The sequence below is a fragment of the Carex rostrata genome, chromosome 31 (genome assembly GCF_964058835.1).
Source record: "Carex rostrata chromosome 31, lpCarRost1.2, whole genome shotgun sequence".
Taxonomy (NCBI): domain Eukaryota; kingdom Viridiplantae; phylum Streptophyta; class Magnoliopsida; order Poales; family Cyperaceae; genus Carex; species Carex rostrata.
Window position 1 is genome coordinate 1,729,166 of NC_135948.1, and position 26,497 is coordinate 1,755,662.

Here is a 26,497-nt window from a genome sequence, read left to right on the forward strand (position 1 = left end):
TAAAAGGCATCTAAAAATAAATAATTACCAAGATTTATTAGTCCTTATTTAAAATAAACTTTTAAACATAAAAAATATAATTCCTCACTAATAAAATACTTTTTGTTAATGGTTCTGATTAGTCACAATATATAAAATTAGATCATTCAATGAAAATACTCTTCAGACATAATGGCTGAATTCAAATTCAAATTTCTTGAGGCTTCAGCACATAATATGCGAAAAAACAAAGTCACATAAAGTTTTAAAGTAACATATAATTTCGTGTACATTCTCTTGATATTTTGACAAAATTGTGCAAATAAAATAATTTAACATGATGCTGCATTCTGCATTGTTTACTTGGTCTTTCATAAAATATATATATATATATATATATATATTCAAGATTAGTTTATTCGTTAAACTTTTTAAAATCTTTTCATAAATCGTCAAATAATTTTTGGGTTACATCAAATTTTGTGATGTTATATACAAATTATAACACGTTACAAAAATTTAAAGTTTTGGTTTGAACACTATTTTGAAACATGTGGGCTAGAACTTTTTGCTTCTTTGAGTTATCCGGCAGAAGGTTAGGCCTAAATATAAACGGATTTAAGTAACTGTATTAGATAAATTTAGTATCTTTTTAACGAAAATAAGTTTAGTAACATTTTGTTTTATTTGCTATATCTTGAAAAACTGTAGATAATGTTTTGCAACAGAAAAAAAAAATTATCGACAATAAAGTTAATCTTAAATAACCTATAAAAGACGTCAGAATTAAATATTAGAGAATAACGAGGGGGAGGGTGCAAAAGTCCCATTTGTGTTCTGACAAAAAGAGAAAAAAGTTCAAACACAGGGAAGACAGGTTCCGTTGTTTGGAGAGAGAAACGAGAGCAAGAAGAGGCTCACCTCACCTAGTCTCTCTCTCTCTCTCTATAGTTACCGGACTGCTTCTCCAGTACTCTCTCTCTCTCTTTAAATACCCCTACGAAATCAAAAAATAAGGAAAAATAAAGGAGCTGACCTTCATTTCGTATTCTCAAAGGCATCCGATCAGGCGATTTTACTTCTGTTCAATCGATACCTTTCTTCCTCATTGTTCGTCTCCGAAAAAGGTATCGCGATCTAGTTTCTTTCACAGTACTTCGCCACTTTTTGCTCGTTTTGTGGTTGCATGTTTGGGATTTATACGGAGGCATTGATAAGTTAACAAGAATCATCTTGTTTCGGTGTGGTCACTCGATCTGCTTATTTTCTCTTTAGGACTTGGTGATTCCATGTTTAATGGTTTATATTGTGCTAATTTATCTACAAAATTTTAATTTTTGTTGTTTTCTTTTCACACATTTTGACATTGTCTATATAGAAAAAGAAATCCTTCCTTGTTTAGTATTTTCACGCATTTTTTTGTTTACTTTAGTCTATATCGGGCTATTTATTGTATTGATCTGTTAATTATAGGTCGATGATTATCAATTCTGATTCCTAGTTTTTTATTTTTTATTTTTTATATCAACTCTACCGAACGCCTATGCTTTTGTTTAAATAGCTGTGCCTCCTCATTTCGACTCCTTTTTGGTTAAATTATCCAAATATCTCTTGACATTCGAAATATATCCGACATGAGATTCTAAAATTGTTGACTTCGGATCTTCTCCATTTGTAAAATTCAACCGGAGTTGTCCCATACCTAAGCGGTATAGTTATGCTTAGGTGTTAGTATCCTTTAGGATGATGCGCTCTCCTGTTTCTTTGAAATGGAGAAGAATTTATCACTGTCCCTCTTCCCTCAATTAGAAAAGTTGAGATACTCCGATATAAGATTTTTGCCAAATTGGTCAACAACGAGAAGTTTTGTGAAATTTAAATACCTTTTTTAAAAATTAAAAGTATTACACGAGTTTTTCACTGTAAGAATTGGCGAAATGTATTAAATTTCAGATTATGATTCTGCAATTCCATCAAATATCTTGACCAGAGAAGAGATCTTTCTTCACAGCAATCAGTTTATCTAATTTAATTTGAGGAATGGATGGCCACATTCCTTCTAATTTAATTGTACTTGAGTCTGCCATTGAACAATTGCAAACACCATTCCAAATATACCCTTCTGTTGGAGTTTATTTACCCTTTGATAAGAGCCACAAATTTCCATTTTCTTTCAATTTTTATTTACACATTTCAATTAGCGAACAATCTATGTACAATTTGCACTAAGGAATTTTGTTTTCTGATTCACATGTAGATATTGCTCAGAGTCCAATATGATGGGAGGTTTTTTGTCAAGAATACTCCTGTAAGAATTCTCACCATTACTAAAGTAATTGATCTAAGGTTTTGTTTCTGCAAATAGCATGAACATCCTATTTACAAACAACACTTAAATGTTGTTTGCGAATAGCAATAATTGTCATGATAACTGTCCGCTGTATTTGCAAAATAAACCTAGACATGACGAATAAGCATTTTTATTTTTTCAATTTTAGAGATACAACTCCTTTCATTGTATTCTTGTTTAAGGTTGGCATTTGGATATGCATACCCAGCATATGAATGCTATAAGACGGTGGAACTGAACAAGCCAGAAATTGAGCAGCTTCTCTTTTGGTGCCAATACTGGTACGCCTTCTGTAAATCTATTCTGGTACCAGTACAATACAATAATGTGTACTGTTATTCGTAGAATTTGTTGGTCATTTTGATTGGAGTTTATGGCAGAAAGCTTCTTGTTAGAGTGGAAACTATATAAGGAAATTAGAAAAGAATCAGATGAATGGGTTTTTATGGAAAGTTCTATTTAGTTTCATAACATTGTTTTGGTCCTTTTCAGGATCTTAGTTGCTCTTCTTACTGTTCTGGAGAGGTTTGGTGATGCTTTGATTTCATGGTAAATCTAATTAGCCTGTATTAATGTGTTTTAGTTGTGCTTTAGCTTTCTATAGTATTAACTAATGTCGCAACTTTGTTGGTGTAGGCTACCTTTGTACAGTGAAGCAAAGTTGGCTTTCTTCATATACTTGTGGTATCCTAAAACAAAGGTTAATGCCTAACTTTTAAAACATGTTTGATTATTTTCTTCAAGTCCTTTTCAGATTGCACTGCACTCTCTACAGTTTTTCCTATCATTTAAGTTTTCTTATTTGCAATAAGCCCTCAATTTGGGTTATAGCCAAATGATTTATATGTGCCAGAACAAAAAAAAAAAAAACCTAAGAAATAAAAGAAAAATAAAACTCAAGCAAACCATGACTAATTTGTCCACTAAAAATCACACAGGTAGCTTCACAATTAATGAGTATGAACTTCAATCCAGCAAGATTAACTCGTATTTTTATTTAACATATTAGGGAAATACTCTAAATATACCACGAAATGTCAATATCTAACACAATACATGCTGGGTATAAGTTGTGGACACTTGAAATGTGAGGTGACATTTGCAAATGCAGTCGCAAACTGGCTGTAGGTTACAATTTTTTTTTTTTCCTTTTTATGAATAGCTTTCATTGCATATAAGTTGAAAATATTGTTTCAGGGGACTACATATATATACGAGGGGTTCTTTAAGCCATACCTAGCAAAGCATGAAAGTGAGATAGACCGCAACCTACTTGAATTGCGAGTGAGAGCCATTGATATAGTTGCTATGTATTGGCAGAAAACCGCTAATTTCAGCCAAAGCACCTTCTTTGATGTTCTTCAGTATGTTGCCAGCCAGTCTAATCGGCCCCGCCGTGCTGCTGCTCAGGTATCCAAATTTGTTATTTTAATCCTGATCAGTACTATAATTTACGGAGGTAGGTTGAAGAGTTCTTTGCAAACTTCTACCAGTAGTTTTCATCCTAGTTGCAATTGACACCCAACGTGCTGACATATTTTCATCTTAATATGATAGAAATATATTTTGACAATTTTCCCTGATTTTGCTGCAAGCTTTGTTTTTCAAGTCTAAATGATCGAGGTTATTTCAGGTTGAATTAACATTAACAAATTTCGGACCAACTTGATCATCTATTGGTGACTTGACTTTAGCATTAACACATGGGTGGTATTTGCAAATAACCTGGTAGTTTTATGCAAATATTAAGAAGTTGTCTTATTTGCAAAATATTACAATGCTGGGTATGATGGGCTACAAAATCATTAATTGAATTGGCATTTGTTTTATGGAACAACAATTCAGTTACCTTGATTACACAGCTCTTGGTATATACAATATATTCTGATAATGTCCCATCTATTTATTCCTACAAAGTCCCATTCCAAATCGCTCCATCTCTATGAGTTCATGAAGTTGTACTTTTAAATTCTAACAAACTTCAGTACAGGAAACAAATAACACATTGATGTTCTTTTTAATTGTAACAAATTCACTCTGTCAGAGTACCAGACCTCATAGGAAGGTAATTAAACTTTATTTAACCACAAATTATAATTTTGAAAAATTTAGAAGCCGCCACCCGCTACTGTGCCACAACAGCAGCAGCAGAAAAAGCCAACACAGATCCGACGACCTGTGCCAGATCGTCAAACAGCATCGACATCTGCCAATCCACCTCCGGAAACTGCTCCAGCCCCTCCTCGATTGCGCCGGGTTTTATCTGGACGGTCCGGTCCAGTCCCTCTGGTTTCTACAACCAGTGACTCAACTGAATCTACTCCTAAGTCTGTAGGCGCTGAACCGGATCTTGGTTTGACAAACCCAGAACCGTCAGCTCCCCCAGCAATAATCGAAGAAGAAGAAGAGGAGGTGGAAATGACAGAAGAGGTGTCGGAGGAAGGAGAATTGGAGGCAGATGAGTTGCCTGCTGAAACAGAAGAAACTACAATGGATGAGGCTATACGCATAACCCGTGCCAGGCTACGCAAACGGGTGGCTACCTCCGCTGTGGGTCCTATGGCTCCTGCTTAATGATAGTTAGTCCTTTTTTTAGAATTTTCGTTTCAGGCCTTGTTTTGGATTTTGTCAAGTGTTTCAAAAAGAATCTGATCTTTTGTCAGAAGCTTCATACAGGACCTGTTTTTGGGCCTGAAATGGGACTTCTGTAGCAGTAGGTGGTTCTTTTTCGAGTATTGTTAAAAGCAAGGTCCGGAATGAAACCTATTTTTCTTTCTTTGTTTATTTTTTGGGCTCATTTGCTCTTGGTATCTGCTGTTTCTTGTGTTTTTTTTTTGTTTCTTTACCTCTCTCCCTTTATTCTTTGTTGTGGGGGTTAGAATGGAGTTTATTGTTTTCTTTTAAGTATTAGCTGGTGATTGATTTGAATTGGGGACTGCTGAAGCTGATTTTAGTGAATGTAAATAATTTGAAAATGGACGTGTACATATTTTTGGGTTTGTAGACAAATTTTGTAGTGCTACTCTTTTTGGTTTTGTGCTTCATGCTTAATCTTGGTGAAATGCATTAATTACAACTTTACTTTCCTTCTAAATGCTGCATAATTTGACCTAAAGAACCATCTTTAAAAAGTTACAAATTTACCTTTTATAATTATAATATTATGATTTTGGGGCCAATTTTTTTACTGGCAGCATAAGTACGAGTGGTGCCGAAGAGGTAATCAGATTAGAAGAATAGGGCCACCTGAATCGTAATATGCGGGTTATTCCAAAATTTTGTGCCCCCGATTTTCTCCTTGTTAATGGTTTATGAAATAGCTAGCAATTTGCTTCAATTTCCTTGGAAGCTTATCGTAGACTTAAAATTCAATCACGTCGTTAATTTAAATGGATATCTTCATTTGAAAGGAAGGGATATATTTCTGAAAAACCAACTTAATGAATAGATGGGGATAAAAGAAAGGCAAAGGCTGGCACGGGTTCAGATCAACTGTTTGAACTTTGGTCTCCAAGCACATATTAATATGGGTACAAAATTCAATGGTCTGAATTTGATATTTTTTGTACCCATCTTAATAAATAGTAAAAAAATTCAGAAAAAAAGTAAAATTTGGTCTCCAAGCACATATTAATATGGAGAACAAGATGAACGGTTCAGATCGACTGTTTGAACTTTGAAAATAAAAATATGTTCATTTTACAAATAGGTCCTTGTGTTCATAGAAGTATCACTCTAAAAGAAATGATGTTAAATTTCTATGAGATATTGGATATTATGATCCTTTTATGGAGATATTGGTTATTTTAAAAAATTTCATGGGTACACTAGAAATTTTTCCATTAATAAACTATGGCTTGACAACTGTCTCGCATAACCAGAAAATCATGGGTTGCAACTCTTAAATACATGTCCGGACAAAATCAGGATCCTTCTTATAGGTCTTGCCACTCATATTTTAAGTAAGGTATACCTGCTAAGCATGCTTTTTTTACAAGTTTATTATAATAATCTTCAGAACTATAAACTATTGCCGTGCTTTAAGTGCATACCATGTGTTTCTTACCATGATATATTTACATCATATAATCTTTCTTGACTTGATAACAACATCTTCGGTGGGGAAGTTCCTTTCACTTTGGTCGGCTCTGCAATGTTATTTTATTTTTCTGGTTGCTTAATCATTTTTGTCAAGCTAGAATACAGAATCGTATGTGTATTATACTATTATATATACCTACCAATTTATCAATCCTTGGTACTGTCAAGTTTCTAGCGCTTTCAGGTTGAATAAAGAAAAAAACGAGAGCAACTAATCCCCACTAATCATTCAAATACTTCAAGTGTTGGCAGCATTGTCAAAATTAAAAACACGACAGTACGTTATATCCCCTGAAATAGCACCTAGAAAAATGTTCTAAAATTATTATAACCAAAAAAAAAAAAAAAAAAACACGACAGTGCGTTAGAAATTTAGAATCACGAGATCTTGAAAAAGACAGAGAGACAGGCACCGACCCTTTGATAGGGATGATGCAAGCCAATCCCAATCCGGGATTATTTTTTTTTTTGATTCGAAACCCGTAGGCAAATCCGGGATTAGATGGGAACCTTATGAAAAAAGGAGCCTTTGGATTATTGCGACTGTTCGAATTTATGTGGCCATCTTTCCATACCATTCTGTAGCGTCGCTTAGATTGATCGGTTATAAATTGAGGCCCACTTTTCGTGCTTATCTAATTTTGACTTGCTACTTGAACAAATATAACATGTAAATCACATCCACACATATGAAACCATTTTTCAAATGATCGTGTTTACGTGCAGTATATGCATTCATTTGAAATTTTAATAATACATTTCTGTATAATTTTATAAAGATACTTTCAGAATTATTCTGATGGTGTCCCTAGATAAGATTGAACCATTTTGAACCGCAATGTGTTAATCTATATTTTCTTATTCATACGAATATATCCGAAGAAATAAGGCCCAGGTGTGTGTATGACCACACGGCTCTATGTTAAAGTAACAATTTCATGAGCTGTAGCATATTGAAAAGCCACATGTGTACAAAAGAGAAGAAGAAACTACCAGAACCGTCCACACACGTGTCACACTCCTACACTTGTGGGTGGTCCGGTAGCAGACTAACAGGTGCATTCCTCTCTTTTTCTTCTCCTCTTAGTCTCCTCTTCTAAGCATACATTAAAAGTAAAGCTCTATTATAAAAGAGGTGCCTTCGCCTTAGTCAGAGAGCTCAAGAGAGGCATAAAAGAGCAACCGAAAGAAGAAAAAAAAAGGGGAAAGATCACGAGCAACCCGCTCTTGTTTCTCACTTTTTTCACCAAGATAGAGATAGAGATAGAGATAGAGAGAGGCACCTAAAAGATATAAAAGGAGGAGGCAGATAGATAAAATGGAGGGTTTGCTTGGGATAAACATCAACAACAACAACAACAACAGGAGCAGCAAAGAGGTGACTGTGGTGGATGGGAGAGAAATAGAGGAGTTGGTGGAGAACAAGGAAGCGTTCAATAGTTTTGTTGAGCACAAATTCAGAGAACTTGACTTGGATTGCGACGGAAAGCTGTCGGTCGGGGAACTGCAACCTGCTGTTGCTGATATTGGAGCTGCTCTTGGTCTGCCAGCTCATGGTTCGTCGCCTCAGTCTGATCATATCTACTCAGAGGTATGTGCACATTTTTCTTATTCTTTTTCTGTTTTTTTTTTTTGGTCTAGAAGATAGCAGTTTGCTAGTATTGTACTTGTAAATTTGGGATTGTGTTTTTTGGTCAAGGTTAAATCTAGTAAGTTTTGTGTATACGACTAATTACTTATCTTCTTCGAAAGTATATATTTTATTTTTTTTCAATGTGATGCAGGGTTCTCAATTTATTTTTTCCAGGACTGATCTTCTTTGAATAAGAGGGTCATGACGTTTTAAGATTGTTGACCCAATACCAGTAATTAACTGTTGAGGTTCAAAATTTTAAATTGGCCCTTTTAAACTATATTTTGTCTAATTAATCAAGTAAAATATTTTTTGCATTTTTTAATTTGTGCGTGGGTGCTTTTCCAGTTTTTTCTTAAGGAACTGATTTAAAATTCACTGTTGATCTCTTTATCAATTTGGATTTTGAAGTCTTTTGATTAATGCTATACTTGAAAGGGGGAATAAACTGAGGAAAAAGAGAATAATTCTAATCTTAAAGTTAGTGAATATGTTGGGCAGTGGCATGCATTACTACTGTAAGGTGTCGTCAAACCTTTGCAAGCACCATTTTTTGATATATATTTTAATGGTATTAGAAGTTTAGAACATTCTTTGTTTGATCTATTACTGATATTTTTGCAGTAGTTCAATACATTTGCTCATGAAGTTCTCTTATGGATAAATTAATTTGATGTCTATGCGACAAGCCAAAAAATTGACATCGAGCTTCTAAACAAATAACTTGTTTCTGCTTTTGGGAAAATTTGTGAGCAACAGCATTCTTCAGATCAGACTAATTTCCATTTGAATTCAAATTACTGAGAATTTTTCTGAAGACATTGAGTGAAAGCAAACCATATATGATTAAATTTAAAATTGCATTTAATTAGTTCCTATGAGCTTGTTAGAGTAATTATTAAGTGAAAGTAAATAATTTTTGTCCACACAGTTGTACTTGAAAGTGAATAAAACTGAGAAAAAGAGTATAGCTCTTATTTTGTGTATCAGTATGGGGAGTTATCCTTTTATCCCTTTATTTTACCAAAAGTATACTCTGAGGGAGAGCTTCATCCTTGAGAAGGAAATAACATTTTTCTGAGAAGTCCCATAGCTGTTATCTTTGTGTAAAGAATAGCTAACAATAAACTTTTTTTGCTCTAACGGGGCTAACATCTGAATGTCCATAGTATTTTTTTTTTATTATGTGTATGTTTGGGACATCTAAAGTTATTTACTAGTCTATATGTAAATAGTACTCAAACACACATTGTCTACATTTTGGTCTATTTGAGGAATATGCACTTTTCTCGATGACATCTTCCTATTGTGCATTTAGGTTTTATATGGTAGAGGAATAATTATGAAAGGTGTTTGTGATAAATCTTATCCTTCTTTATCTATTCACTATATTCCAGTCACAAAAAAACTTTTGAGTAAGGGTAAGATTACTTGTTTTGTACGGAAACACGTAGCGTAACCAGTATATCGAACTTGTAGGTATTAAATGAGTTCACGCACGGCAAGCAAGAGAAGGTGAGCAAAACAGAGTTCCGGGAGGTGCTATCAGACATCTTGTTAGGCATGGCTGCCGGGCTGAAGCGGGACCCCATTGTCATATTAAGGATTGATGGTGAGGATTTGCAAGAGTTTGTCGAGAGGCCTGGGTTTGAGACAGAAGCAGTAGCTATCTTTTCACAATTGGAATCAGAAAAGGCGTCTCTTCGCAAGTGCTTGATGGAGGGTGTTAAGCAACTAACAGTTTCGCATGGGATGCCTCCTTCCTCTGATCCATGGGTAATGATTTATCCCTATAATTTTGTTTGCAAATTATTATTTTAGAATGTTCTTGTTCTATGTTTAGTTGGTTTATTCTTGATGAGGAAAGACATGATGAGTAATTGATAAGTAATTCACAAACAACCCACACATAGACATGGAAATTAAGTCATGGATTTGTTTCTCTCTGCATACAATTCTGGATTTGAGACTCATGCTATTTTTTTTTCATAATAAGGAAATATTGATAAGCAAACTACAATTACAGTTTTTGCGAATAATTACTATTTTACTGGTAAGCTACTTCTCCACCATTGGTTATCAAGTACAGCAGCTAGTGTGAATAAAATTCACAAATCCCTAGTTCTCTTTTGTGGCTGTTGTTCATTTTTTGTGGTCACTAATTGTAGCCTCTTTTGAAGGTAATTGTATGTTTGAAGTTATCAATTCTGAAAGTAACATTGCTTATACCAGCCACAGAATACCTGAAATATTGCGACATAGATATTTATGGTTAGTCAACTAATGGGGTAATAAATTGGTGCATTGATGTGTCTATTTCAAAAGGGAAATATTAATAACTATTTATCTGCACATTACCTGTATCTGATTCTTTCTCTTGAAAGACAATAACATGTGGATTAACGATGATGTTATTTTAGCATGACATTTCATCTATCAACATAAATTGTGTTAGCTACATGGGGTCTTGATTTTAAGATTTAATATTTTAAAAGGAGCATATAAAATTATTGTTTGGGAATCCATCCTTTAGTAAAAGGAGCATATAGAATGGTTAAGGTTCAATTAAAGGTGGAACATATAGATTGCTTATTAAAGGTAGTTCATGTGTTTAACAATATAAATTCTCAGGTAGTTCCACCTTTAATTGAACTTAACAATAAAATTAAAAAAACACAATAAAATGTTGAACATATAGATTGCTTATTAATTTTCAATTTTGTGCAATTTAAGTAATATTTTGAAAATTTAGTAAAATGTTATTAATTACTGATCAGAAGTAGTCAACGAGCAATAAAATATACAGCGAACGTTATGATGTCAGCAATAAAGTATAAATCTAAATGTTAAAGTTCATATTTAGAATTTGTTTATTTTTATCTTAAAATTCCAAGGTAGTTCCACCTTTAATTGAACTTAACAATAAAATTAACAAAACACATGAACAGTGGTTGAACTTGAATTAGATATATATGCTAATAAAATCATCAGTGTTGTCAACAATTAGAACTTAATCTAACAATTATCAGTAACCTTTTATTTTATGATTTACTTGGTTTTCATGTTCTTTTTAATATAGACTATGATATACCAATTTGATTTAATTTTCGATGTAGGTGGTTAGTAACATAGTTGAGCCTGCAATACAAGAACTATTTTCGAATCAACCAGACATACCAGCAACCCAAGATGTATTCTTGGAAAATTTCAAAAAACTGTTGGTTATAATTACACGACGGCTGCAAGAGCATCCAGTGATAGTCGCACACACTGACAACAACTTTGATGGAAGCGGTGTTCAGAGGCTACTTGCGAACAAATTTGAACTTGACAAGGTTCTATTTTTGCAAATATACCAAACAAAAAGATCATTTTGTTCTTCTTTTGGAGAATTGAAGTTAAATGAGTATTTTATAATTGCAGTTGCTTGACTCTGCATGGAAGGAGGTTCCAAAAGCTAAAACCAACATGGCTTCCAAGGAATACCTTCGGATTGCATTTGATAAAGTAGCTGTATCAGCCGATTTACCTCCTTATGGTGCTATTGATGGGGTATGTAAATAACTGGTCCCCCTCCTTACATTTTTGTTGTCTTGAACTGTTAAACAACCACCTTTCTGACTCCCAAAATAATTTCAGATGGATGCAGTGATGAACGAGGCGTTCAAATTGGTACGCATAGATGATGGGAAGGCCGTAAATGAAGCAGAGTTCAAGAAATTGTTTAAAGAGATGCTGGCTAGTGTTATGCTACAGCTGCAAGGAAAGGCGATACTTGTTTCTTCTAATTCTGTTGTGCACGAGCCGCTTACCTCTGCTTCGACTCTGTTAAATGTGCCATCACTCCCTGTTTCACCAGTGGAATGAAATTCCACCGTTCGAGTAACATGCTTTAAGATAGTATCGTATCAGCTAGTCTTATTCTTTTTGCTGGCAACTGAGACAATAACATGCATTTTTCTCTCTGAATTTTAAGGAGATGCAAGAAAAATGCACACTGTGTAATATTTAGTATAATAGCAATAAAAGTTAATTATAAGGAAATGCAGCTTTGATTGATTAACACTGTTTCCTCAAAAGCATTAGCACTTTTTATAAAGAATAAAGGTTTAGGTGCTATAAATTAAGGCCTTCCGTATTTCTTTTTCTTTTTTTCAGTTAGCTCTGTCCTGAGGGGATTCCGTGTTACAGGAAAATGAATTTGCTCCCTTAAATCCTCTTATGTTAGAGTTGCCCCTTCCTTCACCAAGGGCTAACTTTCTTTTCTTCTTTGATTCTTGAAAGCAGTATGTGGTCGTAGATAGAAGTATTTTTCTTTGATTGAATTATTTTCTGCTGTCAAAAACTAAATCGGATTCCAATCGAAGTGAGTCAAGCGGGTACCACCATAATCTGGCTACGTTAGAGGCAATCCATCAAAGGTAGATCGCGGGATGATACCAACAAATCACAGGCTTCGAGCATTATCAGTTACTCATAAATGAAACAAGGGAGCATCTAGCTATTCCCGTAACAATCTCCCATTTTATCCCCCAATCATTAACTACTTCAATAACTACTAACTATCTAGGGGACCACTTACTATTTGGGGACCACATAATATTTGAAAGATTTTACAACTGGCGCACGCAAGTATTCATCTATAATGCATCAAGTATTCATCTATAACACATCAAGTATTCATATCTAATATATCAAGTATTTAAAAAAAAAATGGACACGTTTTTAGAGGTGGGATTTTTTTTTTCTTCGTTCAATCTAATCAATATTTCTGACGATCGGTGAAGAATTTTGCAAATCTAAAACAACGAATGTTTTTGACATAATTTTATCTTTAAAATGAGATCCATGATGATATACTTTCGAGTTGTCCGTTGTACAAGTATTCATCATTATCGAGAAAGTATTCATCCTCGTCGTGCAAGTGCAAATATAGAAACTGGACACATAACTCATCCATCTTTTACACGTTTTTAGAGGTGGTTTTTTTTCTCCGTTCAATATAACCAATATTTCTGACGATCTATGAGGAATTTTGCAAATCTAAAACTACGAACGTTTTCTACACAATTTTATCTTTCAAATGAGATCCATGATGACATACTTTCGAGTTGTCCGTTGCACAAGTATTTATCTCTTATCGAGAAAATATTAATTCTCATCGTGTAAGTGTAAATATAAAAACTGGACACATCACTCATCCATTTTTTTCATGTTTTTAGATGTGGGTTTTTTTTTATCCGTTCAATCTAACCAATATTTCTGACGATCTGGGAAGAATTTTGCAAATCTAAAACCACGAACGTTTTCTACACAATTTTATCTTTCAAATGAGATCCATGATGACATACTTTCGAGTTGTCTGTTGCACAAGTATTAATATCTTGTCACGCAAGTATTCATACATAAGATATTAAGTATTCATTTATACACATTGAATTATTTATATCTAAGACATCAAGTATTCATTCATATATCTCTATTTTTTTTCAAAATTTATTTTTATGTCATTTATTTAATACGCAGTGGCCTAATTCACTATTAATAAAGCTTTGTTCTTTGCAAAACTCGCTACTTCATGAGAAAATGGAACATAAACATGAAAAAGATTAATTGCATATACATATACAAAATTATTTTGATACGATCGACAGTGACAGATCTGACCCGGTAGAGACGTGCTCTAGTATTCATTCAAACACATTGAAGTATTCATTCATACACATTGAAGTATTCATTTCTGGCAGAGGCGTGCTTGATTGGGATGGAGTGACGGATGATCTCCGGCAGAACGTTCGCTAGAGCAGGAGCAGCAGTTATAGAGGGAAAAAATCGAGGCGAAAGTGTAAGAGGGAGGGAGCTTATTGTATTTATCATTTCGAGGTGGGAGAGGGAGGGGAGCTTATCAATGGAAAAACGGAGATGGAGGAGGAGGTGGGATGCGGAGGTGGGAGAGGGAGGTAGAGGCGGAGGTGAGGTGAGGTGAGGTGAAGGTGAGAGAGGGAGGTGGGAGGCGGAGGTGGGAGAGGGAGGCGGAGGCGGAGGTGGGAGAAAAAGATGGAAGTGAAAGAGGAAAATAAAGGTGGAAGAGAAAGGGAGAAAGAGGAAAAAAATAAAGGTTGTTAGAAATAGTAGTTATAGTTATAGTTAAAATAGAAAGTTAGTTGGAGGATGAAATGAGAGATGGATAGGTGGGGATATTATAATTACCCATGAAACAAACCTCATTCTCTTGCCCAATAATTGCTCAAGCTTAAGAAAGTGCGCCAAATTATTACGTAACTTAGAAACATATATTTTCATGCAAATTCGAATTGAATTTTTTTTTAATCACATACCACTGAGTCTATTGTTTCAAAAATCTATTATATAAACTTCAAATTTCAATTTAAGTAGCTAAGTAAATTGATTGTATATAAAATTTGTACTACTTTGAAAATTTACTATTTTTTATAATTTATGAAAAATAATAAAAAATAGTTTCAAACAGTAACAATTTTTTTTTTTTTTAAGTCAATTTTTACCTTCTTTCATAAATAAAAAATACTAATTTTACAAGTTTATTATATAATTAATTTACTAGCTACTTCAATCGAAGTTTGAAATTTACTTTTGAGGCAATAGCACGGTAGATTTCAAAAATTACAAAAGACAAGTGCAGAAACTGCATATAGTTAGAATAAACTTTGGTATTACTAAATATTTACAAACGCATGGGCATGGCATACATCTTACCAAACAGTTAACCCAAAATAAGTAGGTCCCTTCAGCTCAAAACTTCTGGAAGATTAGCCACAATAATAGAAGATGGTGGGGGTTTGCAAAATTCAATGCTACAGCCTACAGGCCACCTTCTTGGTATAGTAGCTAGTAAATAAGTAGGTCACAAGTGTATTTCACTTAGTGCCGGCGAAGGAGCTAAGCTTGGATAAATCAGGAACCCAAAATGACAACTCTGATGAACCCGTCAGAAACATAAGGGAACCAGGGACCCACTTTATCATTGGTGGCTCTGTATCTGTACTGCCCCAACATGCAACCTAAAAATAGTAGTTCATTATTATTAGTGAAAAAATAATTCAAGTCCCGCCACCATGTATTTCACATATGTTTCAACTATTTTGGTTCCATATTTGAGTCAAGCACTCTGGTACCACTAAGTAGACACTCTTTCTACAAATAAAATCATTACAGGGTAGGTGCATGAAATAATATAGATGCGATAATATGGAACAAACATAAATAAAAAAAATTGTGGTCATACCTTGCCATTTTTAACATTCCAAGCAAAAACACTGCCATCACCTGAGCCTGGCATAAAGACGTGAACCAAGTTCGGTTAAAACAACAGAAAAAAAGATTGCAAATAATTAGTAACAAAAAGCAAACCACACATAAGGGAAGGCTAAAAATGTTATAAATGCAGAAATGTAACCTGATACAACATAAGCTCCATCAGGACTAAAGGATGCCTCCAGTGTACCGCCATCACTCAAGACAGGCTTTACTTTGAAAGTATTCATCTAGGGAAGTAAAAGGTAAATAAGAAGTAATTATTTGGTGCATTTAATTGAAATTCATGGGGAAAAGCATTATGGAGAAGCTGAGATATTTACAGGGGTTCCATTAAAGGAATCAAGGATATAAACGTGCCCTTCTGTGGTGGTTAAGAGCATCTGTCTCCCACCATTACTGAATTTCAATACATTTGCTTCTGACTGTTCCTCTCCCACATAAAACACTTCAAATGGCCCCTAATTTAACAGAAACGACATTATTGTTGTAGGATTCTCTATTAATGGAAACACAATACTGGACAAGATTACGGGAAAATTAGAAGTTACCCTTTTTTGTCAATATATAAACGGATTGCAGTATTCAAGTTTGATATAACAAATTAGTCTTTAGGTAAAAAACATTTATACAAACATGATATAACGAAAACATTATAGTGCAAAAACCCCATTAGTAATATTGACCTTGTCTACATAAATCTCTACAACATATATCTATGAAATAAAATCTGACAACTGCTATAATAGTCCCACGTTATTGCTAAAAGAAATCTGCTCCAGACAAATCCTATTTATGTCGCATAAAACTGCTCGATGTAAGAGCAAGCCCTTCTCAGCAATAGGCTTTCAGATCATCTGAGTAGCTATTTTTACATGGAAACATTGTATTTAGAATTTTAGATGTATCCCTATCAGGGACTTGTGTCAGCCAAGAGTTAAATGTCAACCTAATAGACACGTAAGCAGTGTGTTTCATACATATCATACGAGTATCCATGTTGATATGCATCTGATATAGAAACAATAACTTATTAGCGGTAGCAGCATAAGATATCATCAGTTCCCATTTTGCTCCAGAGTTCCAAAAGTTTGCACTTGGTGCCTGAACTTTCTGATGTGGGCTAGTCATCTCTGTAACCGTTTTAACTCAAAAATGGATGGAAATCTAAGCGAATTTTCAAATGGTATGATTTTTTTGGTCAAATGTTTTTCAAAGAAAATTACTCATTTTCCACATCAACTTTTAAGATTAGGATTTGTTATTGCGTTCTCCAAACTGCAAACTGATGGTAGAATCAAAGTGGCACGAGTCAATAGGGACAAAAACATGACGGACCTTCTCATAAAAGCGGGAGTCGAATAACCGAATAGCGCCTCCAAAAGCCAAACCAAAGACCATCCCTTGCTCGTCAAATGAAACAGCCGGTCTCCCTTGAACACGTAAAAGACCCTACAAAAGTACGACTTTTTTAAATAATATTTGTGCTTGTTTTATTATTCATTGTGAAGCTATAATTTAGTACCTGAGCTTTATCAGCCCTTGCATCCCACAATAAGACAGTTTGATCAAGAGATCCTGAAATGAAGGTATCTTTTCCTGGACACAGTGATAGACATACCACCCTATGCAAAAGAACACATAAATGTTAGTTATTTCAGGGGCTTCTTTGGACAAGCACACAGAAACTTGTAATTTTTTTTTCTTTACAGTACCTGTCATGATGGCCTTTAAAGTATCTCAAGTATTTGTTATCTTGCAGCGAAAGAAGGCGCAGGGATTCTGATTAGTTATAAACACCCAAATCAGTCATTGATTTAAAACAAAATAAAAATATGATAAAAAGGAAATTTTGTAACAATATTACCATCCCAGCCATTTTTGGAGGAGTATAACACTATGGCGGGGTTGTCAGTGAAACATACAAGATCAACACCATACTTCTTGCTATTAATCGTCTTCAAGCATCTGTCATGAAATTTCATTTTTATTTATTTCAAAAAGATACACACATTTTACCAAGATAAATGACACCCAACATTTTTCTTGCTATCAACCAGGGTTGTAAATAGCTATAGCTGTGCTATATCTTTTTCGGACCTCAAAGGCTATAACGCTATTAACCGTTTTTCTTTTATAATGATTCTAAATAGCTAGCTATGGTTATGCTAGAGCTTTTTTGGACCTTAAAAGCTATAGCGCTATAATCGCTATTTAGAACTTTGCTATCAACTATTGCAACTTTATTAACGTTAGTTGTAAATAATACCAAGCAATCCAAACAAAGGTAAAACTAACTCAATTGACCCAAAAAAATTGGTATGGACCATCACTTTGGTATAAATTCCCGAACTTAATATTACTAAATATTAATAACTGTTTTATGGTATAATACACAATTTTGGCTTATATAAATGTTTGCCCAGTAAACTTGATGGAACATTATAAGATATTTAATAAAGCACACCTCCAAAATTGTTCAAAACTGAACGGTTATACTTGCAAAATCCTTACTAGCAGAAGTTTAAAACACTGGTAACCATTTGCAAATACAATCATGTACATGTACCATCTGCATCTAAACCCGCAATAAAATCCAAACGGAACTTAATATAAGAAACTTACACAGCATTTTGAATATCATACAGCCGGATTGATTCATCATCACTAGCAGTGACCAGATAATTGGTAGCTCTGCTATGAAAATCCATTGAGCTTATTCTACCATTCTGACAGTACCAAATATATTAGCATATCAGGAGAAACCAAAACATCAGATGAAGATAATTAAGATTCAACATGAAAACCTTAATCAGCTCCAAAGGTAAATACATGGTCCCTATCAGTTATCAAACACAAAAGAAACCGGAAGGCGCATTTTTCCAGTTTTCCTAATACTAGATTGTACTGAAGAACAATAACTAAACCTGGCACCTAAAGTTCTATAGTTCAGCTTGTTGACTTCAGATCATGCTGTTATCCACCTAGCAAATGCAGTTATATAAAGACAAAGGATTCAGGAATAACAATGATCACCAGAAACAAACCAAAGTTGAATGCTTTCATGGGTGTTTTGAAACAAAAACAATCAAAGATGACAGCTTTGGTACGATAAGTCAGTTCACTGAAACAGATCAAACTGTGGTGAACCTATTAATTCTCACCAACAAGAAATACACTTGAACTACCACTGGACTGGTATACGAAAACAAAAGGCAAAAGCATGCTGGTAAGAGGGTAATAATAACTCACATAATCTCTGAAAGCCAACCCGACCTCCATGGCCTTAAATACCTCATCGCTCAACTCCATCGATACTCTCTCCTTACTCTCCTCCCCTCTTTCCGCCATTTATTTTGAAGGGGGGCAAATAAAATGAGGGACAATTTCGGGTTGAAAGGAGCAATTTTGAAAATCCTTTCTCGGTCTTGCTTTGATACTCTTCAGGAGAGATTAACTTTTCGATCGGGGTCGGAAGAGGGAGCTAAGAGGTTGATAAATTTGGAAGAGTTTCTGGGTTTGAGCAGAAATAAAAGAGAGAGACCGGAAAGGGTTTTGCGTTTTGATTTTATTTCCTATTCCTTGGAATGTGAATATGTGATATTACGTGGCTGTTATTTTGTAGCCTTATGTACGGAAACAAAGAAAAGAAAGAGGAAAGCTGTTTTGTAGCCTTATGTGATATTACGTGGCTGTTATTACGTGGTTTTGCGTTTTGATTTTATTTTGTAGCCTTATGTACGTGGCTGTTATTTTGTAGCCTTATGTAACTGGCTGTTTCAGTCCAGTTACATGGGCCAAGATTAAATTAGAAAAGCCCAGTTGTTTCAAAGTTGTGAAAGGGTGACAACAGACATTCAGACCAATAATATATAATGGGCCTACGATTTTTAAAGCCCATAACTATGGTCTATTATAAGTCTATTTTTGACTCGGAGGCTCGGAGCCTAGTTCAAGGGTAAAATGAAATCCGCTTTACACTTGTTGCCTTGTTGGAACTTGGAAGCAGACGAAACATAAGTTGAATACGCATCACGCAGGTACCTGAGGTGCAAGTGGTGAATCTGGATCATTCATTTCACTTGGCACGAATCTCAAAGCATCCCCCCAGCCTCAACAGCTATTGGATTGAGTTTAGCCTGGATGGAAGTAATCTGGACCGTCCATTTTTATTAATTGCACCTCAGGTACCTGAGGGGATACGGACTCACATAAGTTGATATCGGCACCTATTATAATTTTAATATGGAAATAGAATTTCCGGTACTAAAAAATTATTTATCTTCCGAAATTGCCATAACCTTTTTCTTAATATTAATATTTCAAAATTCAAATAATAAGCTGGTCTATTAATTTTTTTTTACAAGCCTATTAGAAATTTGAATTCGTTACGCACGATACCATAAGACATGAGTCCATAAATAAGGAGAATAAAAAAATTATAGTGCGTTTATTTTCTTCATGATCTCTTAAGGTTATAAAAAAAATACTTGTTTTTTGGGTGATATGAGGTATTTGATCACACTATATATAATGCCAAGAAACAGCGATTAAGTGACTTCGAGCCAGAGCGCATGCTACTTGGCCAGGGATTCAAATCAGCTGCAAAACAATTAATACGCCTTGTAAAAAAAAAAAAAATAGAGGGGACCACATAAGACTTGGGACCCACTGCCTACGTGGATGGTTGGACCTGCCTGTCTTCTTGTAAACAACTTTAAAGAGATCAGTAAATAATGGAAACAAAAGATTTGGGAATCTTATTAGCAGTTCTCGCTCGCTGATGATTGAATGCAAACAACATCAAGTTGCTGTTTTTCTTCTTTAAATTTGAGAAAGCAATACAAAAAGTTTCTTAACAAATTTTAATAAATTGCATTTGTACACCAATTCAAATGAGCAAAGACCTCACATGCATGGAAAGCCATATAGTACGCCTACTACAAATTATCAAATTCTAATGTTGTACACCTCATTAACAGTAACTAACTCCATTAATTAGCTAACAAACACACAGGTAATTGAAAAAGAAAAAAGAAGAAATTAACAAAGAAGTTATTTGCATGGACATGTTCCCCTGTAGACTACCATAACACCTCCATGTTCTTGTCTCTTGGTTCATTGTGAACTTGGGCTATGCAACAATCTCCCTCTCGCCCTCAGCCGATCGTTTGAAGAACTCTATACAATCCTTCACCGCCTCGTTCCGGTACGAATCAGGCAATTGGGTATATCCGCCTCCATGCATCTCTGTACCAATCGACACTGCTTTCTCATGGCGCACCTGCACAGTTTTTGTGGCAACAGACAACATGACAAGCCGGAGGAGTGCCTCGCGGGCCCGTTCGAGTAGCGATGTGGGTGCAGCTGGCGTTGCAGTGGCCGGACGTAGGCCCCGAAATCTCGGCATGCATGTGATCGGTCCCTCCTCTAATTCCCTTCTCCCTTCACTCTTTGCTGTATTCATTTCCTCTTTTCCTTGGTTCTTTTTCTGTTGCTTTTTTATGATATGAGAACAGGAGCTTCAAATTGCAGTTGCCCAAAGTCGGTACAGGCCTTTATATAGCTCCCAGCCTTCCAAGGTGTAATATCTTATTGTTGGTTTGGTTGATTAATTCTCCTTAATTGGCTTTTACTGCTTGTATAATGGCTTGGCTTGGCTTGGCTAATTGGCTAGGCTTGACTTCATGTGGGACTTATTATATACACTAAATACACCATTATCAAGAGTGCACTGTAGATATATATAATTTTTTTTTAAAGGACTGGCCACAGTAGATATTATAATAATATTTTTTTTCGGTTTATATAATTAATGTTGATAATAACTAATAAGTTATTCCTCTAAGTTATTACAAATAGTTGTTTGCACAAGGGTCACCTAAAATATATCAATAATAGATGTCGTCTGTTAATTATGCTAAATGTAGTATATATATTTCATATATATAGTTATAATTATGATATTTTTTGCAAACTAGTACGAAATTGGTATCAGAAAACGTTACTTTCTTCTAATTCCTTTTAAAAATCATATTGCGAATTTTGAATTTTGAATAATTTTGACCAATATATAAGATAAAATTTGACTAAACCGGTTTCTCAAAAAAAAAAAAAAAATTGACTAAGCCATAGCTTATGCGTAAGCCATATGTATATAAGTCATTGAGCCGTTAATTTTTCCAGAAATACTGCATGAGAGAACATGCCAGAATCAATTTCTTTTTTCCAAACAAAGAATTATATTTTGTTCTCCCCACACATGGGTTACATGTGTAGAGAGAGAGAGAGAAAGATGCACATAGAACGAAGCTCATGCCTAGTCCATGAATTTTATTCAATTCAACCGACCAAAAGGAACCTCATATCCTGTCCTTTCTTAGGTTAGTACGAAACCCCAGTCACACATTTCCAAGTTGCATTCATCTACCTCATAAAAAAGAAGAAGTTGCATTCATCTAATTTAAACCTAATCCTATCTTCTGATTGTTAAATTACAAAAATATATGACACTCCATTATATATTAGAGATCACAAAATGATGATGCATGCATTTTTGTCTTTCGGTGCTTGGTCCTTTGATCGTTGCATTTAATTTTTCTTCTTTTGACTTCTCCATCGTAAATACATGTACTGACATTTTGATGTTGAAATGTTCGTCCCAATTTACTGATTAAATAATGAAATATCGAAACGGTTCTCCACGAAATTTTCAGCTTTATTTGTGTCTGTGTCCTCTGTCTCTCTCTCTCTCTATATACATTTTATTTTAGTAAAAGTGGAATTTTATGCTTAAACAGTGGCAAATATATCTAAAACACAGTTTACGCCTTATTAAGAAACCAACCATAGACATGTAGTATGTATGTGATATCAATAATATATAGAATCAAGTTTGTTTATGTACAATAATTTCATTCGAACTTGGTGCGATTCATTTGTCCAGTTGATCAAATTCCAACGGCAAATCCTAATGTTTGGTTTTTGACCTTCTTTCTCTATCGGCCCCAAATTTCTATGAAAATTTTTAGACATGGAAAGAATACATTTATGAGAAACGGGCTCGAGTCACACTTCAGCCCAAAAAAATAATTTCAGGCTTTTCTACATGAAACATTAAAAAAACATGTGATTTCCTACGGAGCTGTCATCCTTTGAATTCACATCACCAGAAGTAATTCAAATTTTTAGTATAAATCTGGACTGTCCGCTTTGCTTTGGCACGAATATTAAAGAAACCTTGTGCATACCACATCGGATTGGTTTGGTCGAGTTCTGATCAGACGGTTCGGATCCAAACTCCAAATTTGAGTTACATGAGAGGATCCGGACTCGTGATCCTAGGAGAGAGATGCATGTATTAGCAAATACCTAGTCATTTGGTTCTTTCAAGGTCATCCTCTCCTCCAAACTAAAGAAACATGACTTCTTTTGTAATGTGCTATATATCCAATTTGGTTTTTGTCTATACTTTTGATGGCTGTGTTATTCTTGGACTTTGATATAAATTGTCCTGAATTGCGTATTACCTAGTACTATCAATCATTTCTAGAAATGAAGTTAGGCGCCACCTAACAAGTAGCGGTCAAATTTAAAAGAATAGAATTTGACAAACAAAATAGTTCCTAAAAAGGTAAAATCCCCATATCCCAATTTCTTTTCCTTGTTTCCTTCATCTATTTCACTACTCAAATGTAAAGATAATATTTTTAAGTCTGATCTAAAAGAAACAAAAGAATATGACAAAAAAGAACTTGCAACAGAAATGCATAACTATAAAAAAAATTGAGGAAGTCATCAATAAATAATTAGATAAATTATATAAAAATTAAGTCATCAATATTTTTTTTTACCCCTCTCTGAATATTTGATTTGTAATTCAGGTTAAATTTAGAGTTAAAATTAAAATAAATTTCCTGAATTATGATTGATAATTAGAATTATAGGTTAGAAAATTAGAAATTACAAGTCAGAGTATTGAAAAGTATAAGTTAAAACATTGTTTTTTATCGAGTACTTAATTAGTTAACGGATTTAAATCTGATTCGATATTTTTTTGCAACTTGACGAAAATTCTTGGTCCGCCCCTGATTTTCTACCCATCTAAAAAAATAGTAAAAAAAAAAATCTAAAAAATGTAAAATTTAGTTTACAAGTACATATTCATATGAAGACCATGTTAAACTATTTGGATCAACCGTTAGGATTTTGAAAATAAAAATATTTATCCGTTGTACAGAGCAATCCGCGCTATACATAGTACCATAACCTCACTCAAGATACACTTATACACAGGGGCGGAACTAGAATATTGAGATGAGGAGGCTAGAAAATAAAGAATCGTGTAATTTTATTTTATAGAGGGAGCTACGAGTATAATTAAATTAAAGTATAATTGCAACAGCCGAGGTTAATTAAGGCACGTGAATCATCATAGCTTCCAAGACAGTCCATATAATCACAAACTTTCTTACAAGCCATGCTAATAGAAACATAATCTGTACTATTTAAAAAAAAAATGAATCTTAAGGATGATAAATGTATAACAAGCATCAAACATTTCACACGCCTCTTGCAAATACAAATTCCATTGACACTAGTTCAAGAAAATAACTGCAGTATAGGAAGAGACGTCTCTCGCATTTCTTCACCTGGCAAACTTCCCTTGGATGCGACTTGCATCTCGCATTTTGTCTTGTACAATAATATTCAGTATTTCAGCAAATAGTGGATCAGAAAAGGTAACATGCCTTTTCTTTCGGTCGATAGAATTCTCTAATTCTCTAGTCTTTGGCATTATTGGATTAACAGCAACGCATGATCTATCTTTCAATTCCTTGAGCCTTCTGTTGGTACTTTTGAGTTCTTCCTCAATTGTGAGTATTTTCATAGCCATTTGCGCTCCCTTTTCTTGTTCTCTCTTGATTTCTTGCTTTGCTTCTTCTAATTGAATTGCTATAGAATCCAAACATGAAGAGCGACAACGCGTATTTTCTCTTGTAGTTTGCATCTAGTTAACAGAAACCAGAGAGAACAGAAATTGAAATTCACTTCTATTTCCTTAACAGAATTTATAATGATGCATTAACCATACCATAATTAGTTATTGAAGGGTTCAATAAATTATACATTAATTTACCTTCAATTAATTAAGGGCCATTTGGTTACACCAAAAATGATTTTATAAAAATGGAGCTGTACCTTACTAAGCTGGCTTGTGATGACCTGAGAGGCGATGATCCCTTCTCCAAATAATGCCACCGCCTCCTTCACTGATCGAAAAGGCACTGACATGTCGATTGTCACTCTATCCGGCATCACGGAAATTTTCTTTCCACCACCCATAATCTGGTGTGTATCTGTTTACAACTTAAATGTATGATGCACATAGAGGCTGCCAATTAATTGTACTTAGTAGTTGAGAGCACATCAGCCAGTGCAATACAAAGAAAGATAACAGGGGCCAGGACGTTGGCTTTATTGCTTTGCTTCTACTTCACTTTCAAGTTCTTATATATTAAGAGAAAATTCTATTGGGCGAACAAATAGCATACCCTGTATATACATGTTATACTTGCTACATGACTAATGATATTTCAGTAGCAGTAAAAATGGGACTGTATTTGAATGGATGTATCAAATGAACAAAAAAAAATGTTTATGTTTGTAATTTTCAAGCAGGTGGCATCTTGTGTCATAGCCAAGGTTTTAAATAGCAATTATTATATCATAGCGAAAATGCTAAAAAAAAAGCTAAAGCAAATATCGTAACTATATATAGCGAAAACTATCACACATAGCGTTTCTTGTTTAAGAAATTATATTTTATATTTTTATTAATTATCAACATTATCTAAAGTCTCATAGAGCAATAAGTAACACAAAATTAATCAAGGAATTAGAATATTAATATCGAACCAGTACAAAGTGCAAATTGCTATTCAAAATATCTCTAATAATATCATAAATTATTTATATTTTTCTATTCAAAATAATCTAAGCATCATGACATAAACTATTTTCTATTAAAAAAAAATAAGCATCATGGAATAAATCTATACTTTTATATTTAAAAGAAAAATCAATACGAACCTTGAAAAAATTGATTTTTAAAATTGGTTTTCAGTTTGAGCTTTTATATAAAAGCCTATGTAGCATAGTGTACATTATAGCAGTCATAGCTAAAATAACGCACTTTTATCTCATAGTATAGTGTTCAAAGTCTAAAAATACTATAACACCATGATAGCATTGCATCGGTTACTAAATATTTTGTATAAAGCACACTATTTTCATTTTTTTTTCTCCAATATTTACACCAAATCATGTATACATTGATGTTCAGGTGGGAATTGTACCCAATTGCCAATTGCATCCAATTTGTCCCCAATTTGCTGGAAATGAGATGCGAATGGTAAAATTCAAATTAATTCAGGCAGCTAGCTAATTAAATTAAGTTGGGAGCAGACCACTAAATAAAATTAGATCAATTAACCTTCATTCTTTCTCATAAATTTCACATGATGTGCAGCAATGTACTATGAATTTTTGTAAGATCTACTTCATACTTCTGAACAGTGGCGTAACCAGGAATGATCGATAGGGGGGCCTAACTAGTTTCTCAGGATATCAATTTTAGTTTCATGTTACACGATTAAATCGTTTTCTACACTATATTCTAACCAATCAAACTTCTTGAACCATAATTCTTGAAAACTCCTGAAATGATCTCCTTGTTTTTTACGAGGAAAAGTATGGCTAATTGGTTGAGTTGGACCATTCAACAAGTATGCTCTTCTAACTTGTTCTCTAATTTCATTGTCATACTTGTCAATTGGTTTGCGAAGTCCTGGATCGGCAATTATATCACTTGGACTCAACTCGACACGTGCTTTCTTTTGCGAACTACTTTCAGTTTCACTGCTTCTTGACGTAGGTTTGTAATACTTCTCCATTCCTACAATTTTACAAAAAAAAAATGACAATGAATAAACAAGAATCGTACAATTCAACAGATAAAAATAAAACCATTAATGACATATGTAAGTCATAAAAACAAATATGGGACTTTATTGTAGATCGGCAAGATTGATTTCATCCAAAGTACGGCTTAATCTTAATTTCAATCTTCAGTTCTCTCT

General features: G+C 34.1%; 4 protein-coding genes across 4 annotated transcripts; 2 read left to right on the top strand and 2 right to left on the bottom strand.

Moving 5' to 3' along the window:
- Positions 1–792: 792 nt before the first annotated feature.
- On the top strand, positions 793–5,348 carry LOC144547441 (uncharacterized). The gene is made up of 7 exons (XM_078296096.1): positions 793–1,106; positions 2,237–2,287; positions 2,512–2,610; positions 2,822–2,878; positions 2,966–3,029; positions 3,527–3,739; positions 4,442–5,348. The coding sequence occupies exons 2-7, from the start codon at positions 2,256–2,258 to the stop codon at positions 4,901–4,903; spliced, it is 927 nt and encodes a 308-aa protein (XP_078152222.1). The 5' UTR covers positions 793–1,106; positions 2,237–2,255; the 3' UTR covers positions 4,904–5,348.
- Positions 5,349–7,510: 2,162 nt separating this feature from the next.
- Positions 7,511–12,107, top strand: LOC144547444 (Calcium-binding EF-hand family protein). Its single transcript, XM_078296097.1, has 5 exons — positions 7,511–8,021; positions 9,543–9,839; positions 11,180–11,398; positions 11,487–11,615; positions 11,703–12,107. Exons 1-5 carry the CDS (start codon positions 7,749–7,751, stop codon positions 11,928–11,930), a joined length of 1,146 nt encoding a protein of 381 aa, XP_078152223.1. The 5' UTR covers positions 7,511–7,748; the 3' UTR covers positions 11,931–12,107.
- Positions 12,108–14,709: 2,602 nt separating this feature from the next.
- Positions 14,710–18,939, bottom strand: LOC144547445 (Transducin/WD40 repeat-like superfamily protein). The gene is made up of 10 exons (XM_078296098.1): positions 18,609–18,939; positions 17,982–18,085; positions 17,224–17,324; positions 17,072–17,138; positions 16,882–16,981; positions 16,695–16,808; positions 15,680–15,817; positions 15,499–15,586; positions 15,328–15,374; positions 14,710–15,103 (listed from the first exon to the last, which is right to left on the bottom strand). The coding sequence occupies exons 1-10, from the start codon at positions 18,705–18,707 to the stop codon at positions 14,960–14,962; spliced, it is 1,002 nt and encodes a 333-aa protein (XP_078152224.1). The 5' UTR covers positions 18,708–18,939; the 3' UTR covers positions 14,710–14,959.
- Positions 18,940–23,790: 4,851 nt separating this feature from the next.
- LOC144547156 (WEB family protein At1g75720-like) lies at positions 23,791–24,695 on the bottom strand. Its single transcript, XM_078295750.1, has 2 exons — positions 24,558–24,695; positions 23,791–24,366 (listed from the first exon to the last, which is right to left on the bottom strand). The coding sequence occupies exons 1-2, from the start codon at positions 24,672–24,674 to the stop codon at positions 24,004–24,006; spliced, it is 480 nt and encodes a 159-aa protein (XP_078151876.1). The 5' UTR covers positions 24,675–24,695; the 3' UTR covers positions 23,791–24,003.
- Between the last annotated feature and the right edge of the window lie 1,802 nt (positions 24,696–26,497).

Coding starts and splice junctions, on each gene's coding strand:
- LOC144547441 (XM_078296096.1), top strand. CDS start 2,256: ATGATGGGAGGTTTTTTGTCAAGAATACTCCT. Junction 2,288..2,511: donor TTTTTGTCAAGAATACTCCT/GTAAGAATTCTC, acceptor TTCTTGTTTAAG/GTTGGCATTTGGATATGCAT. Junction 3,740..4,441: donor CCCGCCGTGCTGCTGCTCAG/GTATCCAAATTT, acceptor TGAAAAATTTAG/AAGCCGCCACCCGCTACTGT.
- LOC144547445 (XM_078296098.1), bottom strand. CDS start 18,707: ATGGCGGAAAGAGGGGAGGAGAGTAAGGAGAGAGTATCGATGGAGTTG. Junction 18,086..18,608: donor GGTTGGCTTTCAGAGATTAT/GTGAGTTATTAT, acceptor TGGTACTGTCAG/AATGGTAGAATAAGCTCAAT. Junction 17,325..17,981: donor TATGATATTCAAAATGCTGT/GTAAGTTTCTTA, acceptor ATTTCATGACAG/ATGCTTGAAGACGATTAATA.
- LOC144547444 (XM_078296097.1), top strand. CDS start 7,749: ATGGAGGGTTTGCTTGGGATAAACATCAACAACAACAACAACAACAGG. Junction 8,022..9,542: donor CTGATCATATCTACTCAGAG/GTATGTGCACAT, acceptor TCGAACTTGTAG/GTATTAAATGAGTTCACGCA. Junction 11,616..11,702: donor CTTATGGTGCTATTGATGGG/GTATGTAAATAA, acceptor AAATAATTTCAG/ATGGATGCAGTGATGAACGA.
- LOC144547156 (XM_078295750.1), bottom strand. CDS start 24,674: ATGCCGGATAGAGTGACAATCGACATGTCAGTGCCTTTTCGATCAGTG. Junction 24,367..24,557: donor TCACAAGCCAGCTTAGTAAG/GTACAGCTCCAT, acceptor TCTGTTAACTAG/ATGCAAACTACAAGAGAAAA.